Source organism: Ahaetulla prasina, chromosome 9 (assembly GCF_028640845.1).
Source record: "Ahaetulla prasina isolate Xishuangbanna chromosome 9, ASM2864084v1, whole genome shotgun sequence".
Lineage (NCBI taxonomy): Eukaryota > Metazoa > Chordata > Lepidosauria > Squamata > Colubridae > Ahaetulla > Ahaetulla prasina.
In genome coordinates, this window is record NC_080547.1 from 1,771,388 (window position 1) to 1,783,675 (window position 12,288).

Genomic DNA, 12,288 nt, shown 5'->3' on the forward strand with positions numbered 1-12,288 from the left:
GGAAGGAAGGAATAGCAATAGCATTTAAACTTATATACTACTTTACAGGGCTTTCCAGCCCTCTCTAAGCGGTTTAGAGTCAGCTTGTTGCTCCCAACAATCTGGGTCCTCATTTTACTGACCTCGGAAGGATGGAAGGCTGAGTCAACCTTGAGCCTGGTGAGATTTGAACTGCCAAATTGCAGGCAGCCGGCAGTCAGCAGAAGTATTGTGCTGTCTTGCTCATAGGTTTTTTACTTAACAATCTGACCCTTTGGCAGAAAGATTATCAGCATCAGACCCTCAATTGACTGCTAAAATCTTTTCTTGTCCCTTTGCCAACACCAGGTTACTTTGCTCACCAGAGTGGGGCTGTGGGCACACGCCGGCCCATCGCTCATGCAGTCCAGTTGCGACTAGGCCCCGTCCCACAGGTCCCAATCCAGGGATCCCTGGATCAGACCATAGACCTGATTCTCAGCCCACAACTCCAGAGAGGGCAACATTGATGCAAAAGATATAAACCCCTGCAAGTGGCCAAAGATCATTCAGATTGCAGAATTCAGAGGTCCGCAGGAGCGATAGATCGCGGAATTCCTCTCAAGGTCAGGATTTGAGGTTGCCAGAAGCTTCCGGGTGGTTCTGCCAGCCCAGTGCCGGCTGAGGAGGACCCACGATGCTCCCTTGGTCTTTCTGTTCCAGGAGAAGCACCATGAGGTACGGCTGGACCACTTGCTGCTTCATCGTGTTGCTGCTCCTCATCCTTTTCAGCGGAACGGCTTCTTCCCGCAGGGCAGGTAGAAGAGGAGGCTCCGGCAAAGGGTCGCCGTCACAAGGGGAGGCCCACTCGGCGCCGAAAAGCAGCAGCAGCAGCAAACAGAGTCAAGGCGGAGGTGGCCAGGGGGCGAAAATGGTCGGCCTGGCCGCAGTGGGCGCAGCGATGGGATACGGCTTGAATTCCCTCGGCAAGTCACCCTACGGCCACAGAGGGCACAGCTCCCCTTTGGGGGGCAGAGAGAAGGGCCTCAATTCCTCGGCGGTGATGGCGAAAGGCCATCTCCACAGCTGGGCTTTGAAGGGGTCCAGCCTGCCCGCCTTCTCCCTGCTGGTGTGTGGCCTCACCACATCCCTCTACCAGAACTAAAGACGGGCTGTTGAGGGCATCAGCCTGGCCAGAAGAGGACCTGTCACGTATCTTGCCCTGGGTTTGCCTTTTTTTTTTGCGGTGGTGAAGAGAGCTCCTCCTGGTGGCTTTTGGAGTGTTGACACGGGGCGGAAAGGCTTTAAAGCATCCCAAATATAACGCAACTCTGTCCGAGCGCAGTTCAAGCTAGAGTGGGTTAGCGAATAAATATTTATTTTTCTTGCCTCGAGTGTAACGTTGAGCATAAGATCCCGTCTCACTGTAAACAGCAGCCTTGCGGGGTAGGTTGGGCTGCACGGGAGCGACTGGTCCAAAATCACTTTCAAATCCAAGTTCTGCCTCAAACTTTAATCCCTACCTTGGCGGTCAGATCTAAGAAAATAGCATCTGCTGGAAGAGAAGATCTAGATTCTGCCCTCAAGGGAGGCTTGTCCCTGGATTTTGGGTGGAGAAGGAAGCAAGGAAGAGATGGAAGGCATTTGGAGATCTGTGCAGAATGGGGATTTTAAGCGGTTCAGAGAACCGGCAAATACCACCTCTGGCTGGCCCCAGAGTGGGGTGGGAATGGGGATTTTGCAGTATCCTTCCCCCAGGAGTGGGGAGGGAATGGAGATTTTGCAGTATCCTTCCCCTGCCACGCCCACCAAGCCACGGCCACAGAACCGGTATTAAAAATTTTTGGATTTCACCATTGATCACCATTCATCATTTAAATACAATTGGAATTGACAAATTCACCATCAGTCAATTGCAAAAGATAGCTTTAATTGGAACAGCTTATTTCCTGCAATGATATCCGCATCTGTTTATCCCAAGTCCTTGGGGAGGACTCAATAGGCGGATATTAATGCCAAACCCCATCTAAACATCTGACCGACTCTGTGATGCATCATTAAAATAGAAATTCCATGTCCTAAGCAGTACTTGTGATACAGTAGTAATATTAATAGTATAGATTTTTTAAACTATTCTCTGACTTCGGCCTCAACCGTTTTTTACAGATGGCCTATCAAATGTTAGGTTAGGTGGCAAGGAAAATATTAGCAAACATTTGTATCTGCCAGTATATTTTGTTTGCCTATCTTGAAAGGCATAAATAGTTTGGTGTGAAAAAAACACCCCCCCCCACAATAATAAAATCTTCTGTTTGGTCTGGTGTTTATTGTGTATGAGCATCCTTCCTCTATATATACACTGCTCCCAATCCAAACCCAGCATTTAATTAGTGCATGTTATCTAAGCTTTTATTCCCAGAGGTGGAGAACAAAATCCCTCAAGGCACATACACATCTGATCACAATAGTGAATTTAAAGCAATTCTTATGTAAAAAGCATGCTCTGAATGCAAGGAGTACATTGACAAACTACTATGCCAGAGGTCTCCAAACGTGGAAATTTTAAGACAGAATTCTGGGAGTTGAAGTCCACAAGTCTTAAAGCAAAGCTGGGTAAGGAATTCTGGGAATTCAAGTCCACAAGTCTTAAAGTTGGCAAGTTTGAAACCCCTGTACTATTCAGTTTCTGTGTTATAAGCTCCGAGTTTCAACTTCTGGAAATCCGAGAGAGTTCGCTGGCAAATGATCTGTATAAGGGTGCCCTCTAAAGGCAGAAGCCCACAAATGCACATTCAAGGGCAGGTTGGTATTTTTGTGGCCAGCTATGGACTATTGTGGAAATGGTTTTCAAACTGAGTCCAGAGGAATTGCCTGTTTACTTAACTAAAACTTCCTTCGGTGGTTCCAGAAACTGCATATATCCATAGAGCAAACTCCTAGTTTTCAGGCAGTTTGGACTTTGGTAACATGATTAGAATAGAATAGAATAGAATTTTTTATTGGCCAAGTGTGATTGGACACACAAGGAATTTGTCTTGGTGCATATGCTCTCAGTGTACATAAAAGAAAAGATACGTTCATCAAGGTACAACATTAGCCACAAATCATGGTTAAAATACACTTCGAGCTAACCACAGAGCTGACCTGGTATTATCTTTTGACTGCCACACTCCTGCAAGATTGTCCTGATCTTACACTCCTGCAAGAGTGTAAGGGGACTGTTATTAAACTGTATTTATTTAAAGTGTGTGTGTAGCAATAGCACTTAAGACTTATATACCACTTCACCGTGCTTTCCAGCCCTCTCTAAGCAGTTTACAGAGTCAGTATATTGCCCCCAACAATCGGGGTCCTCATTTTATCGACCTCGGAAGGATGGAAGGCTGAGTCATCCTTGAGCCTGGTTGGAATCGAACTGCCAAATTGCAGGCAGCCGGCAATTGAAGTAGCCTGCAATACTGCATTCTAACCACTGAGCCACCATGTGTGTGTGTAGAAATACAGAGAGACTCATTCTGTGCCAGGTTGTTTTATTAGAATTTTGTACTAAGTTGCATAAGGCATTACATATTTTGATTAGTAATTATTTAGTATTCCAAGCCATAGGCACAAACTACGTATAATCTCTTAGGCTTTGTCACCCATTATCTCCAAGGGTGCTGGCAGGGATTGGGGACAATAGTGATAAAAGTGGTGATAAAAGGAGGAAAGGGATTAACAACCGGACAGCAAGTATTGCCGCAGCATAATTTCTGAGGAATTTGTAGGCTGACACCGTGATGTACATTTGTTTCCTCCTACCCCTGCTCACCATGGATCCAGGTTTCTACAGGGAAGGAGAGGAGAGGAAAGGAGGAAAAGAGAGAAAACATCATCAAACGTGGACGTAGATACCTTCTCAGCGAGTTCTTGGGTCCTGTTGTGTCTCGTCCAATCTCACCTCAGCCGGGGTCTTCTTATCTGCTTCCGAACACGGAGGAATGTCCTAGTATGCCTCCCGGCCCCAGCCCTGGCTCCATGCCCAGACAGGCTGAAGAGGAAGAAATACCTCCAGCCCCCAGCTCTGGCTCCATGCCCAGGCAAACGGAGCAACTAGACCCCTCCCCCTCCTCCATAGCATGTGAGCCTGAGGAAGGTCAATTACCAACAGCTGCAGACTGGAGTGACTCTCGCTTCAGAAGAATTGATAGGCGGAGGCAACAGAAGGAAGGGAGGGGCAGGCCTGGATAAGTGCTGAGTCATGGAGCCACACCCCATGGCCTATATAAAGGATCTGCTTTCTGGCATTCTCTGAGTCAGGCAAAGTCTAAACATATCTTGCTGAAGTCACTTTCTGGTCTCCTACCTGCCCTGAGGACTTTGCTAGGACTTTGGCAGAGCTGCAGAGGCACGCCTGATTCGGATTTCCCTGACCCGGCCGTCAGCGGAGGAGTGGGACACGACAGGTCCTTCACGACTGCTGCCTGCTACATTTTCTGTTCCTCCTGATTTTTCTGAGATCAGGTTCTCAGGAGGTCACATTATCATCACCTTCTGACTGCTGTCACTTACTATAAATCAGGTTTCTGTTGTTTATTTTAAGTGCTTTCCCCATTGTGCTGTGATCGGTCCAGGAATGAAATGTTCCCGGTTCGGACCGGTTCAGCCGGACCGGTAGAGATGGCAGCACGAGGCTCTGCCCACCCGCCCGGTCATCGTTATTTCTTGGTTTTAACCAGGAAGCAACCAATTTTTTACCCTCTGTGCATGCGCAGAAGGGTTTCCGTATGCGCAGAGGGTCTTCCGAACCGGTTGGGAAAGGTAAGTAGATTTCACCCCTGGATTAGTCCCGATGTGATGATAATGTGGGAGAAAGAGAGCAGAATGAAAGCCCAAGAATTCTAAACAAGGGACATTCCGCCTCAGGCAGACAGGAGGAAAATGCAAAGGATTGACGAAGTAATTATGAAAGGCCAGAAAGGAAAAGGCAACTTGCCTCCCCCCTCCCCACCCAGCACCTCCATTCTCTGTGCCAGGACAATGGCGAGGTGTAGGATGGACACCATAGTGCAGGGGTTCTCAACCATGGGGACTTTGAAATAGGTGAATTCCCTCTCCTTCTCCCAGCATTGATTCTGGGAGAATTCGGAGAAATTGAAGAGGTTGAAGGTCGCACAACTGAAGATGGCCAAAGATGTAAGGGTCTCCAACCCCTGCCCCAGGACTGAGCCACGGTCCATCCGGAACTGGCTCATGCAAGTGGCGGGTGAGTGTGCATGCCCACGCAGCTCCGTTTGTGTGAACGGTGAAAACTCGCGCATGTGCGTGAAGCTCCAGTTGTGTGAGGGGTGGGCGTGCCTGTTTAACAACAGAAATTTTGGCCTCCCTTGTGGCTGTAAGTTGAGGACTAGCTGTAGTGAGTGTGCCAGCTAGACAGGGCCTCCTCATCCCATTGGTTAGCTCCCATGGAGAGATGGAGCCTCATCTGAATTCTCTGCTCATCCACATCAGAAACCCCTTCCAGGAATATATCTACATATGCAAAATATATCTACATACCACTGTGCGGTATGTGTCAACGGGAGGGAGGCGACTCAACATTCTGGTCTTGGTGATCCTACGTACAGACATGCTGCCTGGAACATGGAATATTAAGGACTAGAAAGACAGCTCATTCCGAGAACTATGGCTGTGATGGCAAACTTATGGCACGCGTGTCGGAAGTGGCACACAGAGTGATCTTTTCAGAGAGATCTCTCTAAAAAACAACAGGATCAGGGGTGAAATTGCTCCCGGTTCGGACCGGATCGTCTGATCTGGTAGCGATGGCAGCGGGTGGTTTGGAGAACCAGTAGCAAAAATCCCTGCCTCCCCCACATGCCCAGCTGAGCTGCGCAATGATTTTTACTTCGGCCAAAAAAATGCTTTTAAAAATAAAATAAAAAAAGCCTCTGATGATTGTGCAGCTCAGCTGGGATCGTCAGAGGCTTTTAAAAGCATTTTTTTCTACAAGAAAAAATGCTTTTAAAAGTAAAAAAAAAAAAAGAAAGTTGGCCATGCCCACCCAGTCACATTACTCCCCCCCCCCTCAGCCACGCTCGCAGAACCGGTAGTAACAAATTTTACATTTCACCCCTGAGCAGGATGAGTGTGTGTGTGTGTGTGTGTGTAAGCCTGTATCCACAGGTAAGTTTTCCTGGATGACATTGTACCTTCCAAGGTTTGAACTGAATCTGGCCCCAGTACCCTCGTCCGCCACTCACCTAAGTGTAGAATATGGGGATGTGTTTGCAGAGGATGTTAATGGTGGTTCCCAGCCTTGAACGATCCAGCTGGGCTGTGGGGAATTCTTCTTCTTGCTCTTTCTCCTCCTCCTTCCCCTTTGGCCTGAGATGCATGACGGACACCTTGGCCTACAAGAGAAGACGACATAGCTGGACTCGCCCTCTTCTTTCGTTGAAAAGAAGAAAAGCTACAGTAGGTAGATATGACTCCTCAGGTCCCTGCTCAGGATTCGTTCTCTTTTCCTCACTGCAAACTGAGTTTCTCTCCATTAATGCTGACATTTGCCATGTTATCCTGGAGCCTTTTCTTCACCTATCAAGGTTCCCATCCTTACCTGGAATTCCTTGAGGAGAGTATCTAGTCCTTGGATATTTTCCTTATCCATCCTGGCCAGGTAACAGGCTTCTTGATGTTCAGGCTTGTAGCCGATCAGCAGCTGTTGAACAAGGCATTGAGATTCGTTTACTCTCCGTTTACTCCTTGAAGTACATTTCTGCTGGCGACTCGGGGTTTCTGCATGTCACAGTAGCCACCCAATGCTGACTTCATCAATTATAAGAACTGCCAGCTTAGTTAAAAGTTCAAGGAAGAATTTCACCTTCAAGAACAAAATGGACTTTTTCAAAGTTTTCAAAGTTCATGGTCACACTGGCACAACTTGTGCACTTGGAAGATCTGGAAACAGTTATTTTTGACACATTCCATGCAACAACAACAACAACAACAATAATAAAAAAATAACAGAGTTGGAAGGGACCTTGGAGGTCTTCTAGTCCACCCCCCTGCCCAGGCTGGAAACCCTACACCACTTCAGACAAATGGTTATCCAACATCTTCTTAAAAACCTCTAGTGTTGGAGCAATTGTGTTTTTCTCCATGAGCTCTATTCGGAATCCTCTTAGCCATCCATAGCTCACCATACATGGTCTCCTTCAGTTTCTCGTGTGCAGGATAAAACTGATTTTTCCTCCATCCAGGTAAATACCTGGGTTTCTTCCTTTCTTGCCCAGCTGCCACTCACCTTGGCAAAATCATAAATGACCGTGGCTGGGTTGTGGATCCCATCATCCACATAGTAAGTGGCTACTTCTTCCTTATCCATGGAGAACTTCAACTGGGATTCTTCTCCATCCAACTCGCCAATGCTCATGTGCAGAAGCTGCATGGAGCAGAAAGAGATCCTTTTTGGCTGGCTTGCAGCTACAGTTACTAGAGCGTTAAATCGGGTGGGAGGTGAATTGAGACCGGACAGGAGTGGGATGACCCAACCCTTCTGCTGCATGGCTTCCTCTTGGCAGCCTCTCTAACGGGAAAGCTATTGGCCGCGAAGATTGGAAACTTAGAGAGGTGTTGCTATCATTAATTATTGAGGTGGTTATTATTATTTCAGGTTTTTTAAAGAATCCACCGGAGGGAGAGCAATTTGTATGTGTATCTGAACTGGGATAATGGGAGGATCTAAGGGCCATGCTGGTAAATGCAGAAGAACCAGCTGTGCTGTTGTGTCTGCTGCGAAAGGAGACTCAGCTTTGCTTTTAAACAGCTCGCAAAAATCCCTGAAAATGTAGCCACCAGCTTGGCTGAGTGGGTGCAGGGCAGGCCCAGAACACACCTGGGTGCCTCTGCCTGCAGCTTCCCTCGCCTCTCCTGCCAGCCCAGCCCCAGGGGGGGAAAAAACCCCTCCCCCAGCCCAGTCCCCTGGGGGCCCAGCGCTCCCCTACTTACGGCCTCTGTATGCGCCTGGGTGATGTAGAGCCCCATCAGAAGGGCCCCCACGACAACCAGCACCACAAGACCCACAATCACCAGGACCAGCAGGAACCTCTTGATGTTTAGAGGGCAGCCGATCATTTTGGGCACCTGGCACAGAAGCCGCGGGAGGCAGCAGCACAGCTGGCAACAGCAGTCGCAGCTCGGGGGGCAGCAGCAGTCGCAGCTCGGGGGGCAGCAACAGTCGCAGCTCGGGGGGCAGCAGCAGCTGGGACAGCAACAGCAGTTGGGGCAGGAGTCACAGCTGGGGCAGGAGCCACAACCACAGCAGGGACAGCAGCAACCTGGACAGGAGCCGCATCCCGGACAGGAGCCGCATCCCGGACACGAGCCGCATCCCGGACACGAGCCGCATCCCGGACACGAGCCGCATCCCGGACACGAGCCGCATCCACAGGCAGGGCAGAGACTACAGCAGCCCCCAAGCTCTGGATCTAGGGCATGGAAGGCCTGTGGAGGTAGATGAAAGAGGAGAGAGAGAGAGAGAGAGAGAGAGAGAGAAAGAGAGAGGGAGGGAAGGAAGGAAAGAGAAAGAGAGAGAGAAAGAGAGAGAGAAAGAGAGAGAGAGAGGGAGGGAGGGAGGGAAGGAAGGAAAAAAGGGAGTGAGGGAGAGAGAAAGAAAAAAAAGAAAGAGATTGATTGATTGATTGATTGATTGATTATGGGAGATCCGTGGGGGGAGAGGAGGGGAGAGATGGTCTCTGGCACTGCCAGGATGAATGGGGCTCAGGAAGGAGCCTCCTGGGGACCCAGCTCTCTCCTCTTGCCCTGGTCTCTGCCACCTGTGCCACACAACCAGGCTCCATGTCCTTTCCGCTAACTTGGTTGACAGCAAGCAAACTTCCTCCCCCAGTCCGTGGCTCCATCCCCTCCCCTCCCCAGCCTTTTGCCCCCACTACACATAGCTGCTCTTTTCCAAGACCGCCTCCTCTTAGGCTCCAGGGCCTTGGATGCCCGCCAGGTGAGTTATAAATTGATTTTAAGGAAGATTTATAAGCTGCCTGCGTCCATCACTACTCTGGGTGGCAGGCAGCATGACCCCAAAAGTAAGAAGTTTTATCGCGCTGATTAACCAGCACAAAGAATCTTAAAACGACAAACAGAAGAACACGAAATCCTAGAAGAACGAATACCAAGAAAAAAACACTATCAAGCCAGATATTTTACCAGGGGTCTCCCCACAGATGAGCCTTGGCATTAAGAGAGTCATTTCAAGATGGAGACCATCCAAATCTCTAGGGAAACATTGTTCAGGAGGGCCTGTGTTGTGACGGACAGAGTCACTCAGTGGACACGACTCCACTGTTGAGACCCAGAGCGGGTCCCCATGAGACCTGAGAGGTCCGAAGGGGAGGACAATTTGTGTGGTTCTGCTGCTGGATTCTCCTTAAATCAGAAGATGCTGCCTGCAGGAATGCCCTGACAGAGACCTTTTGGACCACCAAGGGCTTACTCAGCAAATGGAAAAACAGGTAACTGGCCGGGAAAAACCATCTCTCTAAAACAGGGGTCTCCAACCTTGGCAACTGTAAGACTCTTGGACTTCAACTCCCAGAATTCCTCAGCCAGCAACCTTGGCAACTGTAAGAATTGTGGACTTCAACTCCCAGAATTTGGGGAGTTGAAGTCCACAAGTCTTAAAATTGCCAAGGTTGGAGACCCCTGCTCTAAAACATCTAATTGAAACTGGTGGGAGAGATAGAAGAGGCAACATCCCCCAAAGCAGTGGTGGGTTTCAAAATTTTTTACTAGGTTCTGTGGATGTGGCTTGGTGGGTGTGGCAGGGGAAGGATACTATAAAATCTCCATTCCCATCCCACTACTGCAAAATCCCCATTTCTTCCCAATCAGCTGGGATTTGGGAGGCAGAGAATAGATGGGGGTGGAACCAGTCAGAATTTTTACTACCGGTTCTCCGAACTACTCAAAATTTCCGCTACCGGTTCTCCAGAACTGGTCAGAACCTGCTGAAACCCACCTCTGTCTCACAGCCACTGCAGCTCATCCCAATATTTGCTTGGTCTGAAGATTTCCAAAGCTCTAATACCTATTTCCAAGGTGTAACTCAAGGAATTCAGGGTTCATTCTAACCTCTGAGAGAGGGATTGTAACTATGAGCCATCCATCAAGAAATCCTGAATAATGATTCCAGCATCTAGAGACGGGCAGGTTTCTAATTGGACTTTTAAAAAGTTGATAGTTGGGTCTTCTTGCCAACGATGCTGCTTAGATGCAGGTGGTCCCAGGTGCTGGGATATTTCAGGCACTTATTTAAATTTAAACCTGACCCTCTGCAATTTGGAAAAAAAAGAGAGTACAAAGGGAAGGAAGCATAGTCATGTAACAAAGGGACTCACGGCTGATGGTGCTTTGAGTAGCGCCTCCTTGGTGACAATTTCTATCTTCTCCTCCATCTCCATGACTGGGCTCTCGCCTCAGCATGAGGTCTACCCCTCGCCAGTTACTGAAGCGGAAAGAGTCAAAGTTATATATATTTATATATCCACACCTAGCAAGACTGCTGTAAAGGAGAGGGGAGTGGCTATTTCCCCATTTCTCTGGCTATGAGATGGACCTTCTCTTGGTTGGTTGGACTCAAGAACTTGATTCTCCGCTGTCCCATCCTTCTCACACAAGTTTCTGAGACGGGGCCAAAGTATTGCGAAACACGCACAGCTAACGGCCTTCTCCTTCAAAAGGCTCTTCATGGAGTTAAGAGGACCCTTGTCCCCAGCTGGATGGTCCTTGTGGTTCAAAAAGTGGCAAACATTAGACCCTGTGAGCCAAACGAAAGCTTTGTGAAGGGCTCTCCCATCCTTATGGTAAGTATACACCCTTATGGTAAGAAACGGCCTCTGTCTCCCATCTCCTCAGCTCATTTTGTTTTGCTGCAGACAATATTATTATGGGGGGGGATGGATAATCTAGTGGGGTCTGCATAGTGGAAAGGTTTGAAGCAAGCAGATAGCAGAATAACAGAGTTGGATCTGGAAGGGACCTTAAAGGTCTTCTAGTCCAGGGGTGAAATTCAGTAGGTTCTGACAGGTTCTGGAGAACCGGTAGCGGAAATTTTGAGCAGTTCGGAGAACCAGCAAATGCCACCTCTGGCTGGTCCCAGAGTGGGGTGGGAATGGAGATTTTGCATTATCCTTCCCCTGCCATGCCTACCAAGCCACGTCCACAGAACCGGTAGTATAAAAATTTGGATTTCACCACTGGTCAGGTTCCATGGAGAAAGGACCAGAGGGGACGTGGCTTTCCGTGGACCGGAGGGGACGTGGTTTTGCGTGCTGCCTGCATCCGTGGATGAGGCTTCGCTTGTTTGCGTGGCCCGGTTTCTAGCATGCCACGGACTGGGGGTTGAGAACCCCTGGGGTAATGTATTCAAGAAGAATACAGAAGGTGGCCTCAACGGCATGATCAAAGCCCCAGGAGGCATGGGCTAGGCTTCAGTTGGGCCATCTTGGCTTTTTAACTCCTACCTGCAATGGCCCTGGTGCTCCCCGATACTGAATTCTCACATTCATCTTTAATAATTCAGCAGTCTCAGTCAATGTATTTGCCCCCCCAAGAGCCCCCAATGCTTTTTGCTGCCACCAAAGCTCCACCTTATTATTTTTTTCATCTTCTGCCTTGCCAGGTATTTTTGATAACCCAACTATTTGGACCCTATTCCCCTTCAAACCTTCTCTCGGTGGTCATTGAAACTCCACTCAAAGTTGGCCAGGATGGACTTGGTCTTGCCACAGAGACCCAGGAGTGGAAAGTGCCATTTCCACCTTACACTTCAATCACAAGGGTTTGAGTTGAAGTATTTCCTTCCCCAAAGCTGAATACTCAACACCTTGTGATGAGTTGAGTATCGGTTCATAACTTTCATGGCCAGAAATCTTTACTTTGCTTTGGATGACTTGTAAAAACTTGAGTTGAATTAGTCTTCAAGGAGACCCTTTTCCAAGAGAAGGTTCTTAGGAAATAAAAGCTGGACCTGCACTGAAGACAAAGTGGGAATTGGTCAATCGTCATCCTTATTGTGCCAAAAGTGTGCCAGAAAAGAGATGGAGTCATGAATACGTGCAGAAAGAACACAGAATGTCCTTAGGTTGAGTGTTCCTACTACTTGAAGGAGTAAATGGGGGAGGATATAAGGAAAACAGTCATGGTGGCACTCACAACAGTACAATTGAAGCATTGCCCTTCTTATGTATGTAGTAGATCACAGAATAGAATAGAATAGAATAGAATAGAATAATAGAATAGAATAGAATAGAATAGAATAGAATAGAATAGAATAGA

The 12,288-nt window shown here is 48.3% G+C and overlaps 1 protein-coding gene across 1 annotated transcript; it reads right to left on the reverse strand.

The window, feature by feature from the left end:
• Nucleotides 1-3,471: 3,471 nt before the first annotated feature.
• On the reverse strand, nucleotides 3,472-10,486 carry LOC131203676 (pulmonary surfactant-associated protein C-like). The gene is made up of 6 exons (XM_058194126.1): nucleotides 10,350-10,486; nucleotides 7,948-8,442; nucleotides 7,244-7,381; nucleotides 6,557-6,658; nucleotides 6,201-6,350; nucleotides 3,472-3,784 (listed from the first exon to the last, which is right to left on the reverse strand). Exons 1-5 carry the CDS (start codon nucleotides 10,410-10,412, stop codon nucleotides 6,201-6,203), a joined length of 948 nt encoding a protein of 315 aa, XP_058050109.1. The 5' UTR covers nucleotides 10,413-10,486; the 3' UTR covers nucleotides 3,472-3,784.
• Nucleotides 10,487-12,288: the final 1,802 nt, after the last annotated feature.

Bases quoted from the DNA above. Each gene is read 5' to 3' on its own strand.
- LOC131203676 (XM_058194126.1), bottom strand. From the start codon at position 10,412: ATGGAGATGGAGGAGAAGATAGAAATTGTCACCAAGGAGGCGCTACTC. The intron at 6,659-7,243 runs GTGAGTGGCAGC...CTTGTTCAACAG, and splicing joins TCATTTATGATTTTGCCAAG to CTGCTGATCGGCTACAAGCC. The intron at 6,351-6,556 runs GTAAGGATGGGA...CTTCTCTTGTAG, and splicing joins CTCTCCTCAAGGAATTCCAG to GCCAAGGTGTCCGTCATGCA.